This window comes from Ciona robusta, chromosome 12 (genome assembly GCF_009617815.1).
Source record: "Ciona robusta chromosome 12, ASM961781v2".
Taxonomy (NCBI): Eukaryota; Metazoa; Chordata; class Ascidiacea; order Phlebobranchia; family Cionidae; genus Ciona; species Ciona robusta.
In genome coordinates, this window is record NC_143246.1 from 423016 (window position 1) to 437241 (window position 14226).

At 36.1% G+C, this 14226-nt stretch overlaps 1 protein-coding gene across 2 annotated transcripts; it reads left to right on the forward strand.

The window, feature by feature from the left end:
• Positions 1–1485: 1485 nt before the first annotated feature.
• On the forward strand, positions 1486–13301 carry LOC149726056 (glutamate receptor ionotropic, delta-1-like). 2 transcript variants are annotated; one of them, XM_089890278.1, is made up of 22 exons: positions 1489–1671; positions 2846–3001; positions 3529–3638; positions 3833–3977; positions 4148–4383; positions 4681–4835; positions 5120–5195; positions 5574–5729; positions 6026–6139; positions 6582–6677; positions 7166–7357; positions 7738–7901; positions 8259–8316; positions 8377–8482; positions 8854–9071; positions 9487–9640; positions 10037–10157; positions 10422–10545; positions 10862–10981; positions 11415–11521; positions 11720–11797; positions 11848–13301. In XM_089890278.1, exons 1-22 carry the CDS (start codon positions 1599–1601, stop codon positions 12221–12223), a joined length of 3135 nt encoding a protein of 1044 aa, XP_089746404.1. In that variant the 5' UTR covers positions 1489–1598; the 3' UTR covers positions 12224–13301. The 2 variants fall into 2 exon arrangements, with proteins under 2 accessions (XP_089746405.1, XP_089746404.1); XM_089890279.1 differs by lacking the exon at positions 11720–11797 and having other exon boundaries at positions 1486–1671.
• The last annotated feature ends 925 nt before the right edge of the window (positions 13302–14226 follow it).

A 14226-nucleotide genomic window follows, 5' to 3' on the forward strand; every position in this document is an offset into this window, starting at 1 on the left:
TTACCACGTATGTAACTTATTTATCCTCACATGGCGGGCAACAACAGTCGTTATAACACGGGTGTTCTGTTTCATACACCTCGTGCCCGCTTACAAGTTACCACGTATGTAACTTATTTATCCTCGCATGGTGGAGTAATGACAGTCGTTATAACACAGGTGTTCTGTTTTATAAACTTCGTGCCAGCTTTCGAGTTACCACATATGTAACTAATTTATCCTCGCATAGTGAAGTAATGACAGTCGTTATAACACAGGTGTTCTGTTTCTAACACTTTCTTGTCTGCTTACAAGTTACCACGTATGTAGCTTATTTATCCTCGCATGGTGGAGTAATGACAGTCGTTATAACACAGGTGTTCTGTTTTATAAACTTCGTGCCAGCTTTCGAGTTACCACATATGTAACTAATTTATCCTCGCATAGTGAAGTAATGACAGTCGTTATAACACAGGTGTTCTGTTTCTAACACTTTCTTGTCTGCTTACAAGTTACCACGTATGTAACTTATTTATCCTCGCATGACGGGACAACGACAGTCGTTATAATACGGGTGTTCTGTTTCATACACCTCATGCCCGCTCACAAGTTACCGCGTATGTAAATTTAGACAACCGATTAGTGACCACTTGGTTGAAACTATTACAGTTTAAATGCTTTACACAAATTCACATATGATTTGGTTGGCGTCATCAAACAAAAAATATTTTCGGTTGATTTTTAAATTAACCACAAAACACCTTTGCAACCCCAACATAAACCAACTAAGCGGTTATCTCATTAAAGCAGGCTGTCGTGCCGATATCGTGCTGAAAAGGGAAAAATTTATAACGAGTTCAATATACAGCTGTTCATCATCAGCCCTTCCAAGCGAATGCAATTGATCCAACGCCAGTAAGTTCAATCGACCCAGACTTATATTTTCGATCCGTCCGGTTAAACAATTCCTTGGGCTCGTTACACCTGTCTATCCGTGACCTCATATAAGAAAACGATTTGCCAACGAAATTTGTAGCAGGGTTCGGAAGCTAAATTATTTGAGTAACATCTCGCTAATGTAAACGGACATACGACGAAATATAACAAGATTTCCATTTGTACCCCCTCCCGTAATACACGCATCGGATTTTAAAATGCTTTTATTCAATTAACTCGCTCCTCAACGGCGCTGTTTCGAAAATAAATATACCTAACGCAGATTGATGCATAAATCCAAATGCCTCCAGCGCAGCGAATTATTGTGTCAGTTTGCCAGATCCACGATTTCCCGTTGATTTCGAATGGTTCCCAGGAGACCAAACGTTGTCGTTTCGTTGAATAATCCACGGAATAATATCAATTCAACACCGATATGTTACTGATGTAGTCAGATATAAAAGTGGCGTGAAGTTTGTAGTTAGCTCGCGAGTTTGAGAATCAATCAGATACTTTTAGACTTGAGAAAGACATGTATTATTTAAAGTCCAAAACTTTCAGATATCTTAATACTTAACGGTTTGGTATGGAGGACTAGAGCTATTATGTGCTGCATAAGCGTGTACGTCCCACTAATGTAGCTTCATGCAGTGTAGGCATTTTAATTAGGTTGAATATATAGAATGCTTATTCAAGTTGTGTTGCTATTATGGTCAGGTGTTCCAACGGCGAACGCGGTGTTAAAAATCCCCATAGGTAAGTGCGCATCATATATTTCCCTATCTTCATTTATATTTCTTCGTGTAACGTAATGTAGCCTACATTAACATGATTAGATATTTAAAAAAATAGTTTAAATCTTTTTTGATATTTTTTTGTTGCTATGATTTTAATTCCTTTTAACGTGATGACGAAATACGTTTCCTCGAGTAAATGAATTTTACTTTCAAAGGATCAATAACGAAACTTATCAACGCTGCGAAATGATTTTTCAGTTCATAATCAGCCCAAAGCTGAAGCACCAAGATGCAATGTAAAGTCCAACATTGTGATACGTCACTCATACGTCACTTTCAATGTTATTCTAGCTTAGATCAAACTTGGTTATTCAATTTCTTCAAACTATAATTCACTTTAAAGCAAAGAATGATCCTTAACGCAATAAAGGAATCCGTAATAAGAAAGTTTTACATTCACCTCTATCGATTAAACGTTCTCACAGACAGCAGAGTTTGGCCAATATATATTAGAACTTTTTCGCACGATCGAGTTTAAACAATATATATTATTATCTCGAAAAAGTGACACTTTTTATTTCCTCGTGTTATTACCGAATCATGCATAATTAATAATGCAATAATGTAACCCTCATATTAAACCCGTATGATCAATACCTATAAGTTAATCAAACCTTCAGGCGAAGCTTGGAAACGTCAATAGTCCCAGCTAAGTCTGTGTAAGGCTGAAATACCGAAAGCTCGTTCAAGTTTCTTTCGAAATCCTTTAATTATTTCTTGCTTCATATCCGTCGCATGGCCGTCGAAACTACGCACGACCGTGACAGTATACGGGAATTGAATCAATAGATTTAAATGCAATGTGTGGGGATAATCAATACAAAATGTTTTTTGAAATATTATAGTTCCGAATTCTTTAAGCTAACGTGCTCATTGCCATTTTTACTTGAAAAAATCAAGTATTTTCTTGGCTTAGTAGAAATATCTCTGTCAAATTGGTTATGTTTAAATTTAATAGGTATTTCGAAAGAAGTTTATTTAAACCATTTTATCACTAAAATATTGCCAATAAAAACGAAATAGATTATACTCCAGAAACTATATTCGAAAAAAAGCATACAAGCAAAAAACACGGAAAACTTTTCAAAAATTACAGAATGCATTATTAGTTTCAATCTCAAGTTATGCCGCAGGTGCAGGGTTCGAAAACCAAGGCATTGTGGAAACTCGTGCTTTGAAAATTGCGCTTGACGCTGTGAACGCGATTGATCGAAGTCAGAGAAAGTTCGAGTTGGTCCCAATGACGCGAAACATCACAAAGTCAGATCCGTTCAATGCGCTTAAAAATGGTAAAAAGTGGTTTATGTTTTATTTTATTATTTTGGCAAAACTGGTTTTCGGCAGTGAGATTGGACCTGTTGTAGGTCGTCGATAAAATACGACAAAAGTTGCATAATCGTATAGTAATGAGGGGTAAGATGGGATACCGTTAGCACATAATATCTAATATTTCCTAATCGTGTTTTAAACAATTAACAAAGCTCTTTTACCATTCAATTATAAATACAGTGGGGTGGGGGAATATGGGACACTTTTAGCAAATAATATCCAAGCATTCTGATCGTGTTTTAAACAACTAACATCGGTATATGGAAGTCGTGAGGATACGTTTTATAATTAATTTAACATTCTCTGCTTACTAGCAAATGGGACGAGAAAGTAGAATGAAAAGTTGTCTCATCTTTCCCCACCCTACTACATATTTTATCATCTTAAGCGTCTTTTTACGATTGTAGTTTTGTCACTATAACCCTTTTCGTTACTACGCTTGTTACCTTCTCTATCATGAAAAGTAAAAGTTATTCTTTATCTGCAGCTTGTGATCTGGCCAACATTGGTGTAACCGCAATAATTACAACTGCTACTTGTCCGGTTGCATCGACGATTCAATCACTTACTGAGAATCTGCACATCCCATTGTTACAGGTGGGGTATGACTACTATCTTTTAGAGAATATTTTCGTCGAAAATTTGTTCTTGTTTTTTTTTCTCGATTTTTTGTTCTGTAACATACGTGGTAACTCGTAGGCTGGCACGAGGTGTATGAACACCCGTGTGATAACGACTGTCGTTTTCCGGCCACGCGAGGATAAGAGTAAGTTACATTCATTTATGTATAGGTTGACGAAGTGAGGTGCAAACAACAACCCGGAAACTTTATGTTTTCACCGAAACCGGATGCCAAGATTTTTATCAACACCTTGATCGAGTATATGAACAGCAGACACATCTTTAACGCTATTATTATTTGCGAGGAAGATCAAGGTATTTAAAATGGCGAACTTGCATTATAACTTTAACAACTACTTACGAATAGCAACTTTATTGTTTACAATTTTGTCGCTTTTTATTTTCTTCAAAACGTGGTATAACGATTGCGGTTTTCCGGCTACGCGAGGATAAATAAGTTACATTCATTTATTTATTCATAACAGACACAGCAATGGCAGAAGAGCTGACGTATCAAATAAATGACGGCAAGCAACGCCGAGGTTTTCCAACCAAATTCCTTATTCGGATCTCTGCCCCAAACTCAACTTCTTCATGGTCAGATGAGGTTGCAAAGACCGCCCACCTCCTTGCAGACATGATCGAGACGAATCGTTTGCTCACCATGGATGCGGTGATCGTGTTTGCTCGGCCTAAAAATGTCATCTCTTTAATAAAAACGGTATGTTTGTATTTTTAATGGATTTTTCTTTTATTTTTTGGTTATGAATTGTTAAATGGAAGAATGTAACTTATTTACTCAAGAAAGTCGTTATAAAATAAAGATGGAATAACCTCTTACCTATAAAGGTAGGCATGCTAACCACTGTGCCATGGCGAAAATATTGGCACGGAATATACGGTCGTATAAAAACCCACGCCATACAATTGATATTCCCAGTTGCAAAGCCGTGTCAACCGCGATTAACCCTTACTATAAATTGAAAGTTCATTTTGCTGACAATAACATTTATCTCAGGTGGAAAACATGCCAAACCAACAAATGTCTATTATTCACTGGGTTGTTCCAAACCTGAGCTTCAACTCATGGCATTTAGCAAAGGTCAAATCTGCGACGGCTCGAATAACCGTCATCAAAACCTTCTACAACACTTCAAGACCTTCAGTCAGCAGGTATTTGTTTAAGAAAGCGTTGGTATTTTAAACGGTGTTGGTAGGTGAAATTTAAGCATGTGTTTGTTCTATAACTCTACTATTGGCAGAGTTGTTAGATACAAGACATATAGCCTTAACCGTGTACAAGATTTGAAGGCTGTGTGTCTTCGGATTGTTATAAAGATCTTGTGGTTTAACATAGTTTAAACTAAATAACTTATACAACCGACACGCATTCAGCTGACTAGTGTTTATTTCTCCAAATTATCTTATCCGTCGGCTGTCTTATTCTTAACATGTAGGTTCATTCGTGCTTGGAACGAAGACCTTATATCGTCGTGTGAAACATGCGCAAGAGTGGAGGCGAATGAAATTCCGGTGAGTTCATTTATCCATTTATATAATCACATAACCTAAAGCCATTTGACTGATTAGCAACCATTGATTTGCCGGGGTTTGTTTACTTGTTTATATTCCTGCTGAAAAGTGACCGCCAAAATTCATTTTTTTAGCTATTTAATTTGTGAGGTTGGATCTAATTAAAGCAACGTGGGGTTAAATGGGATACTGTTAACACCTAAATCCCATGTTTCCGAATCGTGTTTTAAACAATCACCAACGTCTACGGTTGTAAGTCGCCGGGTTACGATTACATAAATGAGTAAATAATCTTCGTTTACAATGATATGGGACGAGAAATACAATGAAAACATATCCCATATTACCCCAACCTACTATACCTAACTTTTTGCATAGCTTACAGCTTACTACTTGTACGATGGTGTGCTTCATCTCAGTACAGCGCTCATTAATTCAATGCTGGATAAAACATACGTGAGTTCGGCACCGATGACTTGCAAGTCGCAACATATTTCACAAGGAGGGGAACCCATTATGAGAAGTTTAAGGAAGGTATGCGAAACATTATGATATGTTTGTTGAGCAGAATGTTAAATAGGCAGCCGAACTTAGACATTTAGTGACCACTGTCGAGTTCCAAGTGAACCTGAACCCATTTGCAATAACTGGTAATTGGTCATCTAACTTGGATTTGTTGCTTCTAATGTGAAAATGATGAAAAATCACTTACAATGTAACACTTGATAACTAATAAGCAAGAAGTCACCGCATATTTTGCGGAATAAGACACCAATATTACTCTAAATTACACAAGAATTTAAAATTTGATGATTTGCTATATGTTTCAGTTAAACACAAGTTCTGGTCTCACCGGTTTAAAGTTGGCAGCCTCAGGTTACAATAAAATGTTGAACCTTGAAGTAGTGAGCAAAGGCCTTGGGAAAAACAAACCATTTCAATTTGTAAGTTTTAAAATTTATTTCTAGAGATTTTAATAAAATAGTGAGGCTAAAGTCCTGCAAAGTCTTTAAATGGCCTATATATAAAAAAACGTAGTGAATTTCGGATGTTTCGTCTGCCCCTTTACCGATAAGGTCTTGCTAGATAACACACAGCATTGGAAGCACACCACATTTCTTTATACCAGAAGAGACCATTTACATTTAACAAAATATTAGTTAAAGTGTGTGCGAACGTGAACCACGTGCTTAACTGATTAAAACTTGGTGTGTTTCAGTTCACATCTAAACAAGTAGAGAGGTAAAGAACCTACTTCTAATTGTACCCCTATTCTTTTTGTCTTTAAAATAAGATAAGTGTTTTTACACTGAAGGGTACTTGGGGAAAAACTGACATTAAATATTGGTATTGAACAAGAATGTAAATTTATGTTATTTTTTACAGGAGACCACAATTAAAGCTTCCAATTATAACGGGACCGTCATTCATGGAATTTCCTCTTTTAGTTGGGATGTGACACTCAAAGTAGCAACACTTGAGGTGGGGGATTTAGATTATAGTTATTGTGGCGCAGTGGTTGAGGTTCTTAACTCATGGGTTACCGGTTCAAGAAGCTGCTGCCCCAACTTGATGGTCACTAATAGGTTGTCTAAATTGTCAGCAATATGAAAGATATTCACCACAAAGCTACATATGTGGTAACTTTTGTAAGCGGGCACGAGGTGTATGAAACAGAACACCCGTGTTATAACCACTGTCGTTGCCCCGCCAGGCAAAGATAAATAAGTTACACAGGTGGTAACTTGTAAGCGGGCACGGGGTGTATGAAACAGAACACGTGTGATATAACGACTGTCGTTGCCCGGTCATGCTAGGATAAATAAGTTACATACGTGGTAACTTTTGTAAGCGGGCACGAGGTGTATGAAACAGAACACCGACTGTTGTTGCCCCGCCAAGCAAGGATAAATAAGTTACATTTGTTATAATTGCTATAACACACTCATAAACTTGTATTTTCCAACCAGGAAGCTCCATTTGTGATGATCAACCGACACGAAAACGAACCACATTTTCACGGCTTCGCGATCGACCTGCTGAGTATTCTTGCCGATAGTTTGGGGTTTAAATATGAAATATATGAAGTTGGAGATAAACAATATGGGAGTGTTCGAGAAAATGGAACTTGGAGTGGACTTATTGGAGATGTTATGAAAGGGGTGAATACTAATTATATTACTTATGCAAAACAAAGTCGAAACAACCTTTAAATCATTAACACAAAAAGGGCGAATACTAAATGCCATAGGCAACTAACATGGGCATGCAGGGTATGCATGTATGCTGGATTGATTGTAATTTCTTGTGTGAATAATCTATAATATCTTATGCAGTTAAAAACGGATGCACATAACATTAGTAACAAGTAAATAATTTTTTAATGACTCATCTGGTATAAAAACACAGTGTGTTTCCTTAATTCGTATTTTCCAAATTATTTTTAAAGCTTGCTGGTCTGTATGTTGTACAATTCCTAAAAAGTTGGGAGCAAGGTACTTGCACACATTAATTCAAATATGAATTAATATTTTGTCTATAGAAAGCAGATATTACTGTTGCTGCGATGACGATAACAGCCGATCGTGAAACAGTTGTTGACTTTGCGAGGAGGTATATGGATTATTCTGTTGGAATCGCGATAAAGAAACCTCAAATCGGTGTTTCTTTATTTTCATTTGTGCAGCCATTCCATTACAGTGTATGGTAAGTAATACATCCTTGTAATAGCATGGGGTCATGGTAAAGTAAATAGTTTAAAGCTGAATATGTGGTGGTTGGATGGTATAGAGGTTTGATGGGATTTATATTTATGAATTGTTGGTTTTAAATTACAAGTTTTGCGTTTTGAAATTTTTTTAAAGATTATTTTTGGCGTTATATTATGGATATTTAATTTCTTGTTTTAAATTTTTTTTTTCTAGTTTTAAGTTCTGGTTTTGAATAGTCGGCTTTAAATTTAAGGAATTAAAGTTATATCTAGTTGTCAACATTAGAAACACAGTTAGAAAAATGTGTTATAAATTATCACTATCATTTCAAATAATATTGTTACAATAACAGGTTCTGCATATTATCATCACTTGTTCTTGTTGTTGTCTTCATCTATATTTTGAACCTGGTAAGAATTCTAATAGAAAGATTTAAAGATATTTAATAACTTATTATTCTGTACTGGCAGGTAAGTCCTAACAGGAAAGAAAATGGAAGCAACAACTCAAGCAAAAAGGAAGGTTTTAAATTAAGTTCTGTGTTCTGGTTTGCATACAGCTCATTAATGCAACAAGGTATGATGTCTTCTCATGTACAATATGTTCTAAAGTACAAATTATATTATTATTATTTAGTTTTGTATCCTACACGAGCTTTGAACCTGTATTCTCTGGTCTAGAGGCTGGTCTGCTCTCACTACTGTATCAAGGGTCTGAACTTTTGGCCATGATAATAAACATATTACAAGAGTCGGCAAAATAATAGTTACTTGGTAAAATACACTATGGAGAAGCATACATTGGAACTATCTGTTTAATAGGCAGGATGCTTGAACTTTGGGGTAATAGGCCAAATCCCAAATCATAAACAAGGACCTCACCCACATAGAATAGGGCGTTAAAACCTTAGTATTTTCCCAGTATCTGCAAAGAGTTTATTCTTTAAGGTGGAGATCTACACAAAGTAACAGTTCCTGTTCGTGTTGTTGTTGCCTTCTGGTGGCTCTTCACACTTTTTGTGATATCTTCATACACCGCAAACTTGGCTGCTTTCCTCACAGTGAAGAGAATGGATTCTCCCATAAGATCAATACGAGATCTTGCAAACCAGAAAGATTATAGCTATGGGACGGTTAAAGACACAAGCATATTTAACTTTATTGCGGTAAATTGTTATTTCTGTTCTCTTATACAATTATTTTATTCATATTATCTCTGCTTCATGGCGCAGTCTTAAGCACTTGATTCAAACCCATAGGACAGGGTTCAAAGCCTAATGCTGCCACAGGTGAAAATGTATATTTCTTTGGGCAATAGAATTATTGGTATTTTCAGTACGTACTCATAAGTAGCAAAACTTGTTAGCTAAAGAAAATTTCTTTTGCTACTCCTTAACAAGGAGAAAGTGTATAGGCTAACATATGAGTAAGTAGCACTATATAAGAATAAATAAGTGACAACTTAATTTATTCCACAAGATTATAGCTTTGCCACTCATTCCGATTTTTAATTGTTCTTAATTTTTAAACTAATACTTTTTGTTAACCTTTTTTAATAAAACTTGTGCACCTTTTTTATAGAAACGTGGAGAAGAAACAACAGACACTAACGGCTTGTACAAAATCATGTCTCATGTCGTGCAGGACCGATCAAATGAAGTGCATGACGCTGCGCGAGGGTTCCAACGCGCAGCAAACGGTCATTTTGCTTTCTTGTGGGACGTTGCAGTTATTGGTATCTAATATTTGCAAACGCTAGGAAATCTTTTATTTTTTTATGATAAACTTTACATGTTTTTTACTACTTTTTTCAACAAAACTTTTTTAACAAGTTTTGGCAATTTATGTCTTGTGCATTTCAATATTTTCGCTTGTGTTTTGACCAAAATTTTTATTTTTTTATAATTTTTTTTAAATCAAATATTCTGTTTTAATTCAATAAATACCTTTTATTAAAATATATATTTTTTGTATATATTTTTAAATGTACCAATTTTTTATTTGGGTTTAGAACAAATATTTTAGTCACTTATTTTTTTGATAAAATGCAAGCCTTAAATATAACTGTATTTAAAAAAAAATAATTGCATTTTTCAAGAAATAAATAATTTTTTACCCAATTTCTTTCCAGAGTATGAGGTGATCAATCATAATTCATGCAGCCTCACCACTGTCAAAGATTCCATCTATGATAAAGGATATGGTTTTGCTTTGCAGCATGGCAGTCCATACAGGGACCCAATATCATTGAAGTAATTTCTTACTACTTATCAAGTTATAATAACAATGATTGATAAAAGGGAAATTTAACTAACATTTTATTTTTTCGAATGTGAACATATCATTTAAAAACAGCAAGGAAATAGAAATAAGTGAGAAATTAGCAGGTTATACATTAGTTTTTAATAAAATCTACATTTAAGTATTTTGCAAGATAATAATATCGTTTGAATATACGGTACGCCTCATAGAAAAAATGAGACTTTTTGTTTGAAAACTTTCCATTTTGTTCATAGGATCATGGAGTTGCAGGACAAAGGGGAAATCGAAAAACTTAGAAACAAGTGGTGGCCCAAGACTGGGAAATGCGTTCTGGACAAAAACCCGCCAAGTTCAGATGGAACAGAACTTACTCTGAATGTAAGTTCATACTGTTTGTATATAGAGACACTTACATTTGTTATTACAAAAAGTGTTTTTGTTTCATACACCTTTTGCCGCTTTATACCACATATGTAACTTTATTGGTGATTGTCTGACAGTTTTTAGTGACCACTGGGTTGAAACACTTTTCGGTAAGTGTTTTGACCAAGGACACATACGCCCTAATGGGGGCATCGTTGAGCCTCAACCCCTTAATCTCTAGGCTGCTAAAATTGCATTCATTTCTTGTTGAGCCTCACATTAATATGTCCTCCAGTCGGACGATTGTGACATAAACTTTTCGTGTTGACAGAACTTCACCGGAATTTTCTTCGTTCTTGCTGTTGGTCTTGTACTAGGTTGTGTGATGGCAATGGTGGAGATCTGTGTTCATCTTGGGAAAGGAAAAGTTTACCCACCAGTTCACGATGAGGTGATTATGTTCGTGATTCATGTCACTTTAACACATATAATATCGAACTATTCTGATCGTGTTTTAAACATTTAACAATGGGAGAGGATACGGTTTTATAATTCTTTAAATGTTCTTTGTTTATAATGGAATTATCAAGAAAATAAACAAAAAGTTGTACCATCTTCCCCCACCCCACAATATGTATAAATATTTATAACCATATTCATATCGTATCATTTGTATCGTCTGATTGTTTTTTTTTTTCCTTCCGTGTTATGAGTTTACTGTGTTTTTAAGTTTAATAGTTGCTGTTTAATCGATACTTATTCATAAGATGTTTTAACGACATATTTATGCCATTTATCGCGTTTTTTAATGTTTTCATCTGATATGATTTTTGTTATTCCACTCGAAAGATAGACTACATATCTTCTGTAATGATTTATTGTAGGAAAAAGATAAAACATCTCCGGACATTCACGTGATTTTAAGCAAAAAAGAACTTTTGCACCAACTCGTGGACGCTGTTGTTAAAGAAGCAACGGAATATAATCAAAGGTATCTGATGCTACCGTGTGTGTAAAGGTTGGGTTTTGGTGTGTACCTCTTAACCAGAGGATTCCAGGATTGAATCTTACTGCTGCTAATCGTGTATATTGGCTCGGATAAGCTACTATGTAGTAATTTCTCCAACCGAGTGGTCAAAAAATGTCCTGCCCAACTTACATGTCGATTTTACCATTTGTGTCTTTCTAGTGATGAAAACACATCAACGCTAATCGAAAGCAACTCGAATCAAACGCCATGTACTGACGTATTGGTTCGAAAACGAAGGTATACCCTTGTGTAATAATCAACACTTTCTAATCTTCCCATCTTTTCAGTGAAAACAGTTCATTTACAAGATCGGTTGAAACTGTTCCGACATTAAACAAATCGAGCAAAGTAAGACTCGGATCCATCCACAGTAAACCTATGAATTATTACAAGTTACTCAGTTCCCCGTGCAAACCTCCAAGTGCAGATGGTACATCCAGTAGTTCGAAGATCAGCGACACCAATATATCAGCGTTTAACTCCACAATGCCGCCTTGTGACGGTTTACAGAGCAATCAAACACAAACTTTTCCGCGCTCGATTCGAAACGATGGTTCAATACTTAAATATCAACACGAAAACAGATTACTTGAACCGGCAGGTGGAACCGAACCTCTTGATGTCTCTCATGTTAACTCGTTGTTCAAGAAAAGTTCAGTGTGATTAACAAGACGGTATATCGATGAATGCTTTATATGTATGGGAATTAACACAAATTAAGAAATTAAAGTTAAAGTTATCAAGTCATTATTTTTCTGAATCACTTACGAGTGTTCTTTTTAACAAAAATACATAAACTTAATTGTGTGATCGACAACACACAATATCTGTAACACCGCCGTCTGTTGTTGTGTATTTCCGTTTTAATATTTAAAAATAAAATGAATTCAAAGTTTCTGTGCGGTAAAAATAGTTTAATTCGACCCCAAACATGTACTTACTTAACCACGCGTGGCTGGAAAACGATAGTCATTATAATACGGGTGTTTTGTTTTATACACCACGTGTCCGTTTACAAGTTACCACGTATGTAACTTATTTCTCCTCGCATGGCGGGGCAACGACAGTCGTTATAACACGGGTGTTATGTTTTATACACCTCGTGCCCGCTTACGAGTTGCCACTATGTATATAACTTACACAACACGACACCGAACCGTTTTCCCCAAGTCTTGCATTGTATTTGTTCCGGTCTTGCGGCGCATGCGCAATAGCGCCGGTTCAGTTTCATCGGTCGGAACAAATATATCACTAAAACACCGGTCCCTTCTGCAATTTCCGCAGACAGATCGCTGGCATTTAATTAATACTTATGTTGTGCCGACGGCACAATGCTTCGCGATTATCTTTAGATTTTATAAAGTAAATTCATTATATACCCTGGTGGCGTACAGCTTTTACTTTTTGTAGGTAGCTTGTGTGTTTTGGTTTCTCTTTTACCCGCAATGTCTCGTTACTTCGAAATACGGTTAATCATTTACTGGATGTTTAAATTCACCAGTGGTTTAAGTAATTGGATTATGTAACAACGAGATATTGTTGGTAAAGTGTCCGTGCTGCTCCCCTTATTGCCATTATTTTCCGGTGGTATAGTGGTTAGCGCGCCTGCTTGTAACTCAGAGGTAATGGGTTCAAGGCTCGATGCTGCTACCATTGTGGGCGTATGTGTCCTTGGGCAAGACACTTAACGGCAATTGCTCCAACCCAGTGGTTACTAATGGGTTGTCTAAATTATCAGAAATACATAAAAAAGAGAAAAAATCCCAAAAAAATATTTACCCACAAAGTAACATACATGGTAACTCGTAAGCTGGCACGAGGTGTTAAACCCGTGTGATAACGACTGTCGTTTTCCGGCCACGCGAGGATAAAGTAAGTTACATTCATTCATTTTGTAAGATTGGTTTAAACTATAGTGGGTATTGTCATTTAAATATTCGTCACGCCCAAAGATTGAACCAAGAAGCTCCATACATGGCAACTCATAAACGCACTATGAAGAATCTCGCATCGACACAAAGCACTCGTGGTATAATAATAATATTCCTTTTTTTTGTATCTCCACTGTGGTTAACTGTTGCAAAGATTTTGGAAAAAGGTGGAACAACGAAAAGATATGTTATTGCCACAAGACGACATCAATTGGAAATCATGCCTTTATTTATTTAAGTGGTGTTTTTTACCAGCATATACATACATTTCTGTGGGGTAAAATGGGATATCGTTTAGCACCCAAATCCTATGAATAATAATGTGTCCTATATCACCCCACCGTGCTATACAGTAGGGTGGGGAAGACAGGACACTTTTAGCACATAATATCCGATCGTATTTTAAATAATTAACAACGGTCTATATGAGTCGTGAGGATGTAGTTTTATAATTCTTTGAATGTTCCTTGTATACTATTAAATGGGACGAGATAAAAAGAATGTAATGATGTCCCATATTACCCCACCCTACTATACATTCATTTAAAAAAAGGATTACGACAGCGTATGTACATTCATGGTTCGCAGGTTTATGTCTGAGCCAGTGACGTCACCGCTATCGAGAGAAAGCGTCTGCCGCTATTTACAACACACACGCACACACAGACACACACACACACACACACACACACACACACACACACACACACACACACATTCGCACGCGCTCTTATA

What these genes read in the sequence shown, in the direction of transcription:
- LOC149726056 (XM_089890278.1), top strand. Translation starts at nt 1,599, where the DNA reads ATGCTTATTCAAGTTGTGTTGCTATTATGGTCAGGTGTTCCAACGGCG. An exon ending in CCATTCCATTACAGTGTATG is followed by an intron (nt 7,902 to 8,258) that starts GTAAGTAATACA and finishes TTACAATAACAG; the next exon opens with GTTCTGCATATTATCATCAC. An exon ending in GTATTGGTTCGAAAACGAAG is followed by an intron (nt 11,798 to 11,847) that starts GTATACCCTTGT and finishes CCATCTTTTCAG; the next exon opens with TGAAAACAGTTCATTTACAA.